This window comes from Equus przewalskii, chromosome 4 (assembly GCF_037783145.1).
Source record: "Equus przewalskii isolate Varuska chromosome 4, EquPr2, whole genome shotgun sequence".
Taxonomy (NCBI): domain Eukaryota; kingdom Metazoa; phylum Chordata; class Mammalia; order Perissodactyla; family Equidae; genus Equus; species Equus przewalskii.
Window position 1 is genome coordinate 32069125 of NC_091834.1, and position 16823 is coordinate 32085947.

The following is a 16823-nucleotide window of genomic DNA, read 5'->3' on the forward strand; positions in this document are numbered from 1 at the left end:
AAAGTAGACCATTCCCTTACACCATGCACAAAAATCAACTCAAAATGGATTAAAGACTTGAATGTAAGACCTGAAACCATGAGACTTCTAGAAGAAAACATAGGCAGTACGCTCTATGACATTGGTCTGAGCAGCATATTTTCAAGTCCCATGTCTGACCGGGCAAGGGGAACAAAAGAAAAAATGAACAAATGGGACTACATCAAACTAAAAAGTTTCTGCACAGCAAAGGAAACCATCAACAAAACGAAAAGACAACCTAACAATTGGGAGAAGATATTTGCAAACCACATATCAGATAAGGGGTTAATATCCAAAATATACAAAGAACTCATACAGCTCAACAACAAAAAAAACCAACAATCCAATTAGAAAATGTGCAAAAGATCTGAACAGAGATTTCTCCAAAGAAGAAGTACAGATGGCCAACAGGCATATGAAAAGATGCTCAACATCATTAGCTATCAGGGAAATGCAAATCAAAACTACAATGAGATATCACCTCACTCTGGTCAGAATGGCTATAATTAACAAGACAGGAAACAACAAATGTTGGAGAGGGTGTGGAGAGAAGGGAACTCTTGTTCACTGCTGGTGGCAGTGCAAACTGGTGCAGCCACTATGGAAAGCAGTTTGGAGTATCCTCAGAAAATTAAGGATAGATCTACCATATGATCCAGCTATTCCACTGCTGGGTATTTATCCAAAGAACTTGAAAACACAAAGGCATATAGATACTTGCACCCCTATGTTCATTGCGGCATTATACACAATAGCCAAGATTTGGAAGCAACCTAGGTGCCCATCGAGGGACAAATGGATAAAGAAGATGTGGTATTTATACACGATGGACTACTACTCAGCCATAAGAAATGACTAAATCCGGCCATTTGTGACAACATGGATGAACCTTGAGGGTATTATGCTGAGTGAAATAAGTCAGAGGGAGAAAGTCAAATACCAAATGATGTCACTCATAAGTAGAAGATAAAAACGACAAAAAAAACCCCCAACACATAGCATTGGAGATTGGACTGGTGGTTACCATTGGGGAAGGTGGGAGGGGGAGGGCAAAAGGGGTGATTAGGGTCACATGTGAGGGGATGCACTATAATTAGTGTTCGGGTGGTGAACACGATGTAACGTATACAGAATTCGAAATATGATGTACAACCGAAAAAAATAAAAATTAAAACAAACAAACAAACAACCAAAAAAAAAACCAAAAAAAGTAGGCATTATGCTTTTCAACATTGGTCTTAGCAGTATATTTTCAAGTACCATGTCTGATCGGGCAAGGGAAACAATAGAAAAAATAAATAACTGGGACTACAACAAACTAAAAATCTTCTGCACAGCAAAGGAAACCATCAAAAAAACAAAAAGACAACCTAAGAATTGGGAGAAGATATTTGCAAACCATATGTCTGATAAGGGGTTAACAGCCAAAAAATATAAAGAACTTATACATCTCAACAATAAAAAACAACCCAACTAAAAAATGGGCAAACGATCTGAACAGAGATTTCTCCAAAGAAGATATACAGATGGTCAACAGGCATATGAAAAAATGTTCAACATCATTAACTATCAGTGAAATGCAAATCAAAACTACAATGAGATATCACCTCATTCCTGTCAGAATGGCTATAAGCAACAAGACAGGAAACAACAAATGTTGGAGAGGATGTGGAGAGAAGGGAACCCTCATACACTGCTGGCGGAAATGTAAACTGGTGCAGCCACTATGGAAAGCAGTATGGAGATGCCTCAAAAAACTAACAATAGATCTATCATATGGTCAGCTATTCCACTGCTGGGTATTTATCCAAAGAACATGAAAACATGAATGCATAAAGATATATGCACCCCTATGTTCATCGCAGCATTATTCACAGTAGTCAAGATTGGAAGCAATCTAGGTGCACATCAAGGGATGAATCGATAAAGAATATGTGGTATATATACACAATGGAGTGATAGCGAACCTAAAATGAGTTTGTACACCCGTTGCACAGCAAGCCAATCTCTGACACTGGGTGTAGTGGAAGAAAGTAGGAATTTTATTATTGCCCAGCACAGAGCAAGGAGAAAGGGCAGCTAATGCTGAAATCCCAAACTCCCCAAAAAGCTAAAAGGAAGGGTTTTTATTTGGGGTTTTAGGTAGGGGAGGAGGAGCACATGGCCTTGCTGGTTGGAGCTTTCCCACCAGCCTGTCTTTGGCCTTGAGACTACTTGCAGAGAGGAGGGAACCCATGACCTTGCTGCATCCACCAGCCTGTATCTCTTTGCAGGGAGGAGATAATGAGTCCAGGTGCTTGTCCTTGGCTGTGTCTGTCTCCATGGAGGATAGTGGATTCTGGAGCCAGGAAGCCAGGGAGTAAGCAGGGAATGAGTGTTTTAGCTTTAACTCCACATATGCTGGGTTTAATGTGGGGGAACCAATATCAGGGTCGGTATCAGGAGTACTACTCAGCCATAAGAAACAATGAAATCCTGCCAATTGTGACAACATGGATGGACCTTGACAGTATTATGCTAAGTGAAACAAGTCAGAAGGAGAAAGTCAAATACCATATGATCTCACTCATAAGTAGAAGATAAAAACCACGACAAACAAACTCATAGAGACAGAGATTGGATTTGTGGTTACCAGAAGGGAAGTGGGGAGAAGGGAGGGAGAAAGCAGTGATTAGGCATATGAGTGTGGTGATGGATTGTAATTAGTTTTTGGGTGGTGAACATGTCATAATCGACACAGAAATTGAAATATATAACGATGTACACTTGAAATTTTTTAAAAAAGGAATAATAATGTGATGGATTAGGGAAAAAAAAAGAAGAAGAAATAATACCACACCTGGCATTGCAACTGCAGTTGAGGCTACTACTTAATGGAGTTTCTGTCATCCTTTATGACCCACATGTGATTATGACGGGAATCTACCATCTTTTAGATGTTTAACAGGAACACTAATTTCCTACATCACCATCACCATCACCACCACCACCCTAGGCTAAGACAGCGTTTTTTATTTATTAGTTGGCTGAGGGATAGAGGCAGTTTCAGAGGTTTCCACTTGATCTTTTCTTTTCTTTCTTCTTTTTCTTTTTGTCTTTTCTACTATAATAATTCTTACTCTATAGGCTATGTACATAATGTGGGTGATTTCAGGAAGTACTAAGTATTTCTCTTCTAATGATACATTCAGAGGCTAAGCAAATGATATTGTTGCCCCACTGTGATCCAAACCTTGTCCAGTACTCCATTTATTCCCTCCCACCCACATGCCCCCACCATAACAGGTGCTTCGGGTCCCAGGTATCAATGTCAATTCAGACCCTGCATCTAACAAATACTTAGGTATTCCCTTTCCTCAGTGCACAGTTACAGTAGTAAATGGAGGTAGGTCCCTTTGGGGAAGGACTAGAGGAAGCATTACCATGTGTACTTACATGTGTTGCAGGGTCCCTCTCCTGGGGACATGGCCTTTTCTTCAGTCAATGATTTCTGGGTTGAAAAACTGACTAAAGTCTGGAAGCAGAACAAGAGATCATGACTTTTTGTTGGAGTAACTGCCCTCAGCCTCTCGAGACTGATTTATTTTAATGGTACATATTGAGTAATTCTCTTGTTGGTTGTTCAACCATTTTTCTCCTAAGGAAACTGTGTTCTATTAACCAACTCCACAACTCTGAGGATCAGGCCTCCTCTGGCTGCCTCTTCAAGTTTGCCAATTATTATCATAATTGTATGTACCTGGCTTCTGTATATGTGATGGGTTTCATTAAAAAATATATATTTTGTATATATATATATATATATATATATATATGAAATAGGCAAGATGTAGCCAGAAGCACACTACTTCAAAGAGATTCAAAGGAGACTAATGTGATAACACCACATCAACAAGATGAGGGATAAAAATCATATGATCATCTCGAAAGACGCAGAAAAAGCATTTGACAGAATTCAATATCCATTCATGAAAAAAGCTCTCAATAGGCTGAATACAGAGAGAATGTACTTCAACATAATACAAGCCATATATGACAAGATCGCAGCTAACATCACATTCAATGGTCAAAAGCTGAAAGCTTTTCCTCTAAGATCTTTAACAAGACAAGGATGCCCACTCTCACCATTTTTTATTCAGCATAGTACTGGAAATCCTAGCCAGAGAAATTAGGCAAGGAAAAGAATAAAAGGCATGCAAATCAGAAAGGAAGAAGTAAAACTCTCTATCTGCAGATGACATGATATTATGAATAGAAAACCCTAAAAACTACCAAAAAACCTATTCAAACTAGTAAGCAAATTCAGCAAAGTTGCAGGACACAAAATCAATATGCAAAAATCAGTTGTGTTTCTACACACCAACAATGAACTATTAGAATGAGAAATTAAGAAAATAACCCAGTTACAAATCTATCAAAAAAAATTCCTAGGAATAAATTTAACCAAGGAGGTGAAAGACCGATACACTGAAAACTGTAAGACGTCGATGAAAGAAATTCAAGAAGACATAAATAAATGAAAAGATATTCCATGCTCATGGATTGGAAGAATTAATATTGTTAAAATGTCCATACTACCCAAAGAGATCTACAGATTCAATGCAATCTCTATCAAAATTCCAATGGCATTTTTCACAGAAATAGAAGAAACAATCCTATAATTTGTATGTAACCACAAAGGACCCCAAATAGCCAAAGCAATCATGAGAAAGAAGAACAAAGCTGAAGGCATCAAGTGCCTTGATTTCAAACAATATTACAAAGTGATAGTGATCAAAACAGTATGGTATTGGCATAAAAACGCAAATATAGATCATTGGAACAGAATAGAGAGCCCAGAAATAAACTCATGCATATATAGTCAATTATCTTATGACAAAGGAGCCAAGAATCTGCAATAGGGAAAGGATAGTTTCTTCAATAAATAGTGCTGGGAAAACTGGACAACCATATGCAAAAGATGAATTTGGACCCCTATCTTATACCATACACAGAAATCAACTCAAAATGGATTAAAGACTTAAACATAAGACCTGAACCCATAAAACGGAAACCTGAAACTTGTAAAACTTGAACATAAGACCTGAAACAAGAAAACAAAGCGGGTAATTTCCTTGATATCAGTCTTGGTAATAATTTTTTGGATTTGGTACCAAAAGCAAAGGCAACAAAAGTGAAAGTAAACAAGTGGGATTACATCAAACTGAAAAGTTTCTGCAAAGCAAAGGAAACCAACAAAATGAACAAGCAACTTACGGAATGGGAGAAGATATTTGCAAATCTGATAAGGGGTTAATATCCAAAATACATAAAGAACTCATACAACTTAATAGCAACCCCCCCCCCTCCACCAAGCAATCTGATTAAAAAATCAGCAGAGGAACTAAATAGATGCTTTTCCAAAGAAGATAAACAGTTTTTTAAGCTCTGTGAATAAAACTTTAATAATGTACAGCATAAATTGGACAGGCTCATTCTTATATTAAAAGAAAAGATTTCTATATTACAACTTATTTATATTTGCATACTGGAGAGGTAAGTTGCCTAAGTGGCTATTTTATAGTCCTTTCTAATAAATGTACAAAAACAAACAAGTACTGAGAATGCCGTTTGGGGCTTTGATGGAGACATAAGAATGGGCGTGTACTTGGTCTGTGAATCCAGAATCTGGAAGTGCAGGTAGCCCTACAGATCAGGGTTAGCCTCAGGGGGCCAAAAACCACAGCTTCAGTTTCTCCCCAACTCTCTAACTCCTAACTCTTGGTATTAAGAGTGGTGGGGCTGGGGGCGGGAGCATCCCCCCACAAATGCTGCATCCCCATGTTCACTGCAGCATTATTCACAATAGCCAAGATTTGAAAACAAGCTAAATGCCCATCAATGGATGCATGGATAGAGAAGATGTGGTATATATGTGCGGTATATATGTATATACACCCCCCATATATATATATAATAGGATATTATTCAGTCATGAGAAAGAAGGAAATCCTGCCAATTGCAACAATCTTGAGGGCATTATGCAAAGTGAAATAAGCCAGACAGAGAAAGACAAATAGTGCATGGTATCACTTACATGTGGAATCTAAAAAAAATAAAAAGTCAAACTCATAGAAACACAGAGTAGAAAAGTGGTTGCCAGGGGCTGGGGGGTGGGGGAAATTGGGAGTGGTTAGTGAAAGGCTACAAACTTTCAGCTATAAGATGAATAAGGTCTGAGAATCTATTGTAAAACATGGTGACTATAGTTCATAACACTGTAATTAAATTAATTAAAATTTGCTGAGAGTAGAACTTAAATGTTCTCACCAAAAAAAAAGGATAAATCAGTGAGGTGTGAGGTGATGGACGTGTTAATTAACTAGATGGTGGGAATCAAATGAAAAACAACAACAAAACCCCCACAAATTATATAGATATATGCATGAAATAGGCAAGATGTGGCCAGAAGCACACTACTTCACAGAAATTCGAAGGAGTTTCTGTCCTGATAGGATGAGATGCTTTGCTCTGAAATGCCACTGACAGGCTTACTCTCCCCAGCCCCCAGCCCCATACCTTGGAGAAACAGTGTAGCTCAGAGCCACGGGTATGTTCTCACTACCTTCCCTCTCAGGAGGTCTATTGCGTGCCAAGGAGATGGAGTGGTTTAAAGGATGTATCTATTACATTAAAAAGTGTGCAAACTCTATAAATCAAGCAATTCCTCATTCTGCTATCTACCTTAGAAAAATGCTCACAACACACACACAGGGAGGTATTGCTTATGTCAGCAAAAGATGTTTAAATAGAAAAATTATGGAGTCTACTTACAGCAGTACAATATTCACAAAACCTGTAAAATTAATTCTTCCAACTAAGAGAATTGGGTAAGAATTTGGGTCCATGATGTAGGGGATGAAGGTAAAGGGCTTTTCCAGGCCCTTGGGTTCTGATTCTCTTTCACTGTAACCATTATGGAATCTCCCGCATCAAGATTAAAAGTGTGCTATTGAAAACTTGTAGCCCTTATTCAGGCTACAATAGCATGTCATATATAGCATTCTTAAGTGTCTCAATATTTGAAGATTTGGGGGAATTTTTTTGAAATGATAGTAAGCTCAGTGAGATGTGGCTACCAAAATATGATATAATGGTCTCTTGGGCAAGAATTTAGGACAAGGGACAGAAGAGTCCCTCTCTACTCTTTGCTTGTGAAATCATGTCTAGGTTGTATTTAATTCTGGATGCGACACTTCAGCTGGGACATTGACTCACTGGAGCTTATTTTCAAATCACAACAGGGAGAGAACCTGAAACACGTCACATGTGGCAGGGGTAAAAAAAAATTTCCCCCAGGGAAAGAAAAAAAACATCTTCAAAGAGCACCATGTGGAAGATTCTTTTGCATGTTTTACAGGACCAGAACCAGGATGGAGATTACACAAACGCAGGTTCGACCAGGGAGCTGTAGGAAAAGACAGATCTGAAAGCAGGAGATCCAGTCTTTTATAACTAGTCATGCGACCTTGAGGAAAGTCATTTAAATTCTCAAAGCCAGTGCTGTCCAATAGAACTTCCTGCAATGATGGAAATGTTCTATATTTTTGCTGTACAATACAATAGCCACTAACTGCAGATAGCTTATTTAGCACTCGAAATGTGGCTAGTGTGACTTGGGAACTGAATTTCAAATTTTATTTAATTTTAAGAAATTTAAATTTAAATAGTTACATGTTGTTAGTGGCCACAGTATTTGAAAGGTGCAGTTCTAAGCTTTAATTTCCTCCTCTCTTAAATGGGAATAATACTTACCAAATTGTTGACCTAAGGTTCAGCTGACAATACATGTGACCTCTGAAAAACTGTACTGTATCACACGTGTTAATTTTGTTGATAATTATTTTATTATTGTCTTATCCTCAAGAATTTCTACCATTTGGAATTAGAGAAAAATGGAATAAGCAGCCTGAGAAAGCAGAGATCCCCAAGTCTGGTTTCAAACGCAGGTTTGAGGCAGGCAGACATTAGAGAAAGAACAGAAAGATCCTGGGGAGTTGGACGACATTCAAGCGTCTGCGTAGACCTTCTACAGCAGGTTCTCCCTTGACTTCCCCGTGGCTGGGTTAGTGACCCTCCTCTAGGCATTACCAGGACATTTTCCACACTGTATTGTAAAACAAAACAAAACAAAACAAAACAAAACAACGGTGTTTACTCAACTGTATCGGCAAGCAGGTGCCTCTTACGCTTCTGTAGTGCACGGCTGTGTCCCCTGCACTTAGTCACCACCGGGCACACAGTAGGTCCTCATCAATATCTGTTGAATAATTAACTTACCATGCACTCTTGAGGGTATGATTCCCTGACAATAATTTAAGTAACTACAAAATTTGTGGGAAATATTAGTATTACAGATCTTTGCGGATGAAGTGGGCGAACACCGGCTCCCGCAGCGGCGCAGTTGGCTATCTTCGATGCCAGGAGGTGTGCCAGCGATGACCTCTCTTTCTTTCGCCCTTTTCCTCTCTCCAGTCTTCATGCTGCAGAGGACCTCACAGTCACGAGGTCGCGACAGTCCGCGCCGTCGTGGAGTCGAGCGGGACGCGGAGAGAGAACTACATTTCCCAGCGGACCCTCCTGCGCGCGCCCCTGCCCGCGCGAGGGGGCGAGTGCACCAGGCGCTCGCTCCCTGCCGAGCGCTCGTCGCCCGCCAGAGCCTCCGCCAGGGGATGAGGTGGGAGGCGCTAGAAACCACTTAGCTACAGCCAACCGCCCAATGCAGCACTCGCTCGCTCCCCCCGCCAGCGGAAGCGCCCGCGGAGCACAATGCAGCACTGAGGCAGCGCCGCGGCGGAGGCTGCAGCGCCAGGGCCGCTGCAGCACCGGCCGGGGCTCGGGGGGGCGGCCGAGGCGAGCGCGGGGCGCGGGGCGCGGGGCGAGGGAGCCGGAGCCGGCTGCCGGCGCCCGAGGAGGTGAGCGTCTCCAGCGAGGCGCTTGACCGGAGCACCATGCGGGCGGCGGCGGCTGCGTCCGTGCCCTTCTTGCTGCTCTGCGCCCTGGGGAGCTGCCCCCCGGCGCGCTGCGGCCGGGCAGGTAAGTTCGCCACCCTCTCTGGCTTCGGGACGTACCATTTCCCGGGAATCTTTGCAGCCCTCGAGAGCATTGAAAAGGGGCATCCCCATTTCCCCAGTGCGCGGGGAGATTTTTTTTTTATCTACAAGCGCGGTGAGAAGTGAAGCAAAAATACATGCGTGGGGGCGCGCGGAATCCTTAGGAACCTTTGGTCGAATGCCTGGGTTTTGTTTCTTCTGAAAAAGAGGAATACGGAGAAGAGAAAAGGGGTGCTCTGCTGCTGGGCCCCGATCCTGGATGCTCTCAGATGAGCTGGTCCAAGGCTCTTGGGCTGGTGTGTCTGCGTCCTTCCCAGATGGGGTCCAGGAGGGAGGGGGCGGTGGGATTTTCATAGAGGAGACGTCGGACCGCAGGACTGACGAGTGTGGGTCGGGGTCCTTATATTCGCCTTTTCTCCCCTCTCCCTCCTTGACCCCTTCCTGCCTGGAGGAGACGCCTCGTTGACGGAGCTGGAAAGGAGGAACGAAAACCGCTTCCTGGAGCGCCAGAGCATCGTGCCACTCCGGCTCCTCTACCGCTCGGGCGGCGAAGACGAAACTGGGCACGACGCGCTCGACACGCGGGTGCGGAGCGACCCCGGCGGCGGGCAGGTGAGGGGCGCGGTCTTGGGGGTGGTCCTCGGTGCAGCTCGGCCCATCTTGACCGCCTGTTTGCTCTCGGTTGCCCTGGAGATGCAATGTCTTCGGTGAAATGAGCTCAATCCTAACGCGAGCCATGCATGGCGCTCCCTGTGCCAAAAAGAAGGGAAAAGGGGGACGAGACCCCCAAAGAAACATAGGCCGGGGGCTTTGCTCAAGAGGAGGTTGTGCGGGATGCCTCCAGCAGTACGGCCACCTGAGCGAAGGGGCGAAGACCCTGTCACCTCCGTCAAGCAAGAGCCAGGCATAGGCAAGAAGGGATGTAATATTTGGGCAGGATTTGCATCATCATTATGGTTGTTGTGGTGGTGGTTGTTTTAATCCTCAAAGAGAAGACTTTATAAGTGATTTAAACCAAGATTGGTACTGTAGAAAAATTGGAAAAACCAGCCTTGACATCCCTAACTAAACTCAAGTCGTAAAAATAAGCTAAACTTCGAGGTTCTCAGCTCACTTAAGCTGGACCCCGGAGATGTACCCAATCACCGCCACCTTCCAGAAGAGGCGTCCCCCTCCCCACTTTCTTCGTTGGTAGCAGCCCTCTTGGTGTTATTAGGACTGTGTTGCTTATTGGGCCTTTATAAATTGTTTTAAAAAAATCTGCTTACCATTTACCCATATTTAGATAATATCACACGTCCACAGATATGCCTGAAAATTATTTTGAACTTACTGGTTAATTTCAGTAAATATTTTGGGACTTTGTAAACATTTTTTGTATTTATGTAATTAACTCGACAACTAGTTTACTCACATGTAAGTATATATTGAGACAGAATTCTTTCATGTAGTTGAAAATTTTTTAAACTTCACTAAAGCAAAGTCAGGCTGAACATTTTCACATGTATAAATATATTCATTCATTAATACTTTAAGATGTATCTTGGTGATGTGATAGTTATACTAATTTATCGGTATGTGTAAAATATGTAAAAATAGAAACATACTATTTAAATCTGTACTTCTACTAATTTGCAACTAAACCAAATGCTTAGTCGTTAAAATTTTAATATAAGATAGAAATTAATTTAAAGGGCTACAGCAGTATCCATCAAAGTTAGATTATTGTAGTAGAAAATCTAATGTTCTAAGCCTTAATGAAGGATTCTATTATTTAAATTAACTTCTGGTAAATACCCATTTTTCTTTTCTATTTCAACTTTGTTTCTATAGTAAAACTGAAGAAGCAGGGCACACAGTTTCCGCTCTTATTTTTCAATAAATTATGATTGTTTTTGTGGAGGAATATTCTCACACCTATTTACAACCTTTGATTATAAAGAAGTTCAAACACACACAAAACTAGATGGAATATTACAATGAGCTCCCAGCTTCAACAATTATCAACTCATAGCCAGTCTTGTTTTATCTGTATCCTACCTATTTTCTTCCCCTTTCTGTATTATTTTGAAGCAAATCTTATCATTTCATTCATAAAAAAATTTCATTGCGTACTTCTAAGAGATAAGGATTCTTTTAAACATGTATGATATTATTGTGGCTAGTGTATAAAATATATTAAATATTAAATATATAAATATGTTAAAATAATAATATATAAATTATTAAATATATATAAATATAATAAATATATATTTAAGTTTCTTTGATCTGAGATCCAAATAATGTCCATAGACTACAGTTAGTTTGTTTTTTGGTTGTCAAATCTGTCTGATGCATAGTTTCCCCCTCCATTTCCTTGTTCTTTTCCTTGCAATTTATTCATTGGAGACAGGGAGTCTTTCATCTGTAGGGTTTCCTGCAGTCTAAATTTTTGCTGATTTGGCCAGTGCTTTAAAACAAATCAGAAAGACTTTCTCAGAGAGGAAGGGAGACAGATGGAAGTAGAGAAAAAAGAAAACTGCAGGATTGAACCTGGAAAGTCTGAATCCCTGCGTCATGCTGGTAATGCCCTCAGGTACCTTCTGTCCTTCTCTGTGTTGGTGAAAGACTACCACTTTTGGAACATAGGCCAGCCCTCCTTTTTTTCTCTCCACTTATGGAGCAGCACTTCTGCAGTTTTTTGGTTCACAGGCCTCTCCACTTGGGGCAGAAGATACCTTGGGCCCATGCAGCTTCCCCTTTCTGCAGCAATAAACCTCACAATTGAGAAGAATGGCTCTGGCCTTCTGTGAGGTGAGAATGAATTGGTAGGATATAGGTTAAACTTCATGATAGATTATTAATTCGAGTCGGACGTGAAAGTGAAGATACTGTCTTGTCATCAAAGTAATTTTTAGGAGAAATTCTCTCGGTGCCTGGCACAGTATAAGGTACACACAGTACGTCTTGTTGGATGTCTGGATCACCTGGAGAGCTGTTGCCGTTTGCCATGCTCCTTAAACCACAGATAGAAACCATTGACCATAGGACTGAATCTGGCAGTTAGAGTTGTAAAGACCTAGTTGCCCTATGTCAACTTTTTCTACAACTAGGAAACTAAAAGTCTTCCTGCATTTTGGCATTTCTGGTTTCCTTCAGAGCTATCATTGGACCTGAAAATGTAAGTTAATTGTATCTGGCCATTCTTGTTTCTTTGGTAATCAAATAGATATAATTTATGGCATCGTAGCTACCCATAGATATTTTTTCAACTTCCTTTCTACTTCAGAAGTAAAATTAGGATGATTTTCTATCAGCTCACAAAACTTATATATTCATTTATTGATTTGCTATTTAAAGACATTTATTTACTTGAGCTCCTACTGTGTACCAATTTTTGTGCAAGACCCTGGGGATTTAGAGATAAAAAGACACAGTTCTGGCATTTAGGGAATTTACAGACAAGTAGGAAGATAGATGAGAGAACAGGCAGTTACACTCTGCCTTTCTGTGTGATTTTCTGGAGATGATCACAGAGAGCTGTGGAAGCAGAGGAGACCTAGTACTTTACAGGTGAGCAGTCAGGGTGGGCTCTCAGGGGGAGGTGCTGTCTGAGCTGTGTTTTGAGAGTAGGAATTGGCTAGAGTAAAGGGAGGAGTGGCCATATCAAACTGAAGGGGCGGCAAGTACATAGGTGTGTGGGAGTCAGGACCACATTTTGTTAACTGCAAATAGTTAGGCTTTAAGGGACAGATGAGAGAAAACAGGAAGGTGGAGAGTAGATGCTGCAGCATCTTCAGGATTTGCTGAGGAATTTGGGCTTTGTCTTAAAGGCAATCTAAGGATTTAAGTAAGGAGAAGTGATTAACCAGATTCATGTTATTGTGGGGTAATCCTATTGTTAGAATGAATAATTTTAATTTGAAAGAGTAAATGAATGTGGTTGTTCACTTTAACTCATTGGTAAATGCCAATTCACGTACTCGTTAAGCTTCATAAGAATTTAGTTCCTAAGTATACTGAAAATACTGTATAAATGAGTTTATATTTTTAAAGCACTTAGAACAAGGCTGGGTACATTGTAAGTACTATACGAGTTTTTGTTAAATAACATAAAGTCCCTCAGGCTGTTTGAGTGCTATTTAGAAATTTTGTAACATCTCTTTAATGCAAAATTGTGTCCTAAATTCCTGAATTTAACACATTCCCAGAAGTAAGTTACAAATTGTCCAAATTTACATAACAAAGTGGACCTGACAGTCCTAGAGAGGAAGAGACCTTGTAGGTCATCTAATCTAATTCAGGAGTTACTTGTCACCTAGTAAGATCAAGCCATTGCCCTGGAGTAAGGAAACTAGCAACATATTACTTAATGTTTCAGAAAGCCCGCAAGAACTATGATGATATAAAACAATATAAAACACTTTAATTTTACCCTTAGTGTGTCCTTGTTTCTGTTTTCATCACTCAATCGAACAGAACACTTATGTTTTTGGAAGAAATTTTCATTTTTGTTGCGTGGAAATACTGGCAATTTGATTGATGTGAAATAATTCTGTTGATACGAGTCCATATTGTAAAAGATTTCTTTACTACAGGTCAGTTCCTTGAATGCACACTTTATTTTTATCCCAAGTGGGATGATGGGCCCATAATGAAAGTTTATTATGCCATAAAGTCCTAGAAATGATAGTCAAAGAAATCATATTTGATTGTGGGTAACCTTGCTATCCTTAAGGTTGTCTGCCTAGTCTGAAGTAATTTCAGTCCTGTAAAATAGCACTCAGAATTAGAATATTCAGTCTTTCTTTCATTCTTCTGACTTGAAATTATCTGTGCTGAAGGAATTGTATGTTTGCAGATAAAAAGATAAAACATAATTTTAACTGGACAGTCATATGGGTAAGATATCACCTACTGAGTCTGACTGATGGTTTCTTACTGATAGTCACCTAATTGCTATTTTGAAGAATAAGCACCTTAATGGTTACCCCTTTTTGGCATGACAGATTTACTGTAGCATCAAAGATAGATTATTTAGTGGTGTATTTCCTTGTGTGATCACCCCATAAATTTTCAATAATTTGTTTTTTACCCGGTGATTACATTTCTCTATAAATAGCAGGAATTTCTTGTTGCCAGAAGTCTTTGTTGTCAGTGAGTAGAGGGGCTACTTATTTCTCTCTCTCTTTCCCTGGAAAGTGGTGTAGCTTCTCAAGTAGTCAGTCAGGTGCCAAGAACGTAGATCTGCAATTTATCATAGTTTCCATAATCACCAACGAATGGGGAAAATGCAAGATGGTAGCAAGATGGCAAAGAGTAGATGTGCTCCATTTTTATGAATATATGTATACGTATGCCTAAGCATAGATGAGCTGTAGTTAAAATTGTGCTGTTTCACTTGGGTGCCCTGAGTCAGCTTGACGGTAAATTGTCTGCAATGCTGCTTCCCTCGTGCAAATGGCCTCCTAGCAATTACAGCTTTAGAAGTACTTTGCAAGGATAGTACAAGCATTTTATTTTTCCTAATGTGCATTTGTTAAACCTAAGTAGCTCAATATTGTAGTTTTGCCACCCATCAAAACTTGCTCTGCTGCTATAAATAGGAAAGAGACATTTCCTAGCATTTTTTAAATCCTTTTACCAACCTTCTTCTCTTGCAATTAAACAGTTAAAAGAAAATGAAATTCAGAATTGTCTTGTTTTTACTCTGTGAGATCTCAATTTGTATATTTTTCTTTTGCACATCTTTGAAATTCTGCCTAATGATTTTACTGTTCACAAAAAGAACCTGTATTTCATCACTTTTTTACAGCTACACATGGAAAACTATGAATGATTCTAATAGCTTATGGGTTGATAAAAATTGTTCTTAGTTTTATTTGCTTTCTCATATTTCAAAGAATGCCAAAGTGTTCTATCGTTTTTGACTACCAGAGCCTCTCTTAAAAGTGGTGGACGGAGGCCTGCTTTCTTGTCATAACGCATGGAGAGCAGGACTCTCTAAGGTCAGCAGTACTCAATAGTTCCTGTGGGGATCAGGTAGGGCCGAATTTCATTATTAAGTCTCATGGATAACCCCCAAAGGGGACAAAGATGTTAATAAAAGAGGAGGAGAGAGAAGAGGAAGAGACATTGAGGAGACTGGTGAGAAGGAGGAAGGACAGAGAAGTCAGGAAAAGAGAGAAGTACTTACAGTAGTGTTATATGTGTTAAAGTATATGTTAAAATACTTAATATACAGTAACTTCTGTGGTTACTTTTTATGTGCCGAACAGTTTTCTGAGCACCTGATGGCCATTAACTCATTGCATCCTCACAAGAATCATGTGATAAGTAATACTTACCGGCTGCAAAATATCAAAGCTGGTAGGTAGCTGAGAGGGGATTTAAACCCAGACACTTTGGCTCCATCTCGCTGCCTGTGTGCTTACTCACTGTGCTGCTGGCCTTATGGTAAGAGGCTACCAGCATTTCTTTAGATCTCTTTCAATGGCACTGGGGTCAAAGATTTCTTACTTCTTTCCCATTGGAACTATATATTTCTTGGAGCACTTGAAAATATTTTTTTAAGTTATGTAGTAAGAAGAAGCTTGCAGAACACAACAGGAATGCTTCATTTCTGCTAACTTGAGAATGACAATGGAATATATAAAGATATTTAACATTTAAAAGGTGAAAAATGCCTCTTGAAGGATGTGTGTTTTGTTTGTTTTGGAACTGGATATGTGCACTGATTGTTATAATCTTTCTTTATAAATCAAAGATTTTGGTATTCAACAGTCAATGCCAAAATTATATCTGCTCTTTTGTGGTCAAAGTTTCATAAAACAGAAACAGTAAATGCTAAACAGGGATCTGTATTCATATATCCTTCTCCAAAAGAAAAGATACAAAATATCTTTTGTGACTTGTAGAACAAGTAGCTTCCGAGTCCCAAATGCCGAAGCATTCAGGTGAAAGAGAGAGGTAATCAGTGATAACTGAAATGATAGCTTCTGGGAACATTTAGTGCTTTGGTAATAAAAGCACTAGAAAGCACATATTGAGGGAAAGAATTGGAAAATAAGAATTCATAGTTGTTGAATTTTTACCACGTACTAGACACTGTGCTGATTTAATGCATTATCTCTCATTATGAGGTAGATATTATCATTATACCCATTTATAGGTAAGGAAACTGAGGCTTAAGGAAGCTAATTAACCTGCCCAAGGTCACACAGCTAATAAGTAGTAGAATTGGGAAAAGAATTCTCAAGGAAAATCTTAGAGATCCACATAAAATAATCCTTTTGTAATCTTTCCTGCTTATTTAACATGAGGGTTACTCGTTCATCTCTGTGTTGGAATGAGCCTAACCTTTCTTTAAGAAACCCTTGGCCCTACCCAGGTCTCCTCCCTCCCTAACTTCTTTCAGGGATGAGTTGATGTCATGTTAGCGCTTGTTAGAAATGTCTTCATTTCTAGAAATGGGTATAATTTCTGCTTCTATCTCAAATATTCTTTTAACCAGATGGGAATATCTGAATCTGCATCTAAATGGCAGTAGAGAATATTTGCACTCTGAGTACTTGTTGGAGTTTAATCTGCCAGAAATTCGCTTGAAAGAAACTATGTATGGAGAATTATCTTCTATTGCTCCACAGTGTACTGGCTTCACCTCCAGAGATTCTGGGGTGGGGTATTTAAAAAAAATCTCCCTAGTGGATTCCAATTTGCACCAAGGGT

At 39.9% G+C, this 16823-nt stretch overlaps 1 protein-coding gene across 28 annotated transcripts in view; it reads left to right on the forward strand.

Moving 5' to 3' along the window:
• Positions 1-8781: 8781 nt before the first annotated feature.
• ADAM22 (ADAM metallopeptidase domain 22) overlaps positions 8782-16823 on the forward strand; it is a 247036-nt gene continuing 238994 nt past the window's right edge. For 10 of the 28 annotated variants that reach the window (XM_070617391.1, XM_070617393.1, XM_070617397.1 and 7 more), the window contains exons 1-2: positions 8914-9096; positions 9565-9725. In XM_070617391.1, the coding sequence (XP_070473492.1) occupies positions 9012-9096; positions 9565-9725 (246 nt within the window). In that variant the 5' untranslated portion in view covers positions 8914-9011. Of the gene's footprint in view, positions 9097-9357; positions 9410-9564; positions 9726-16823 lie in introns of those variants that run through there. The other 18 variants (XM_070617401.1, XM_070617405.1, XM_070617402.1 and 15 more) reach the window with 6 other exon arrangements.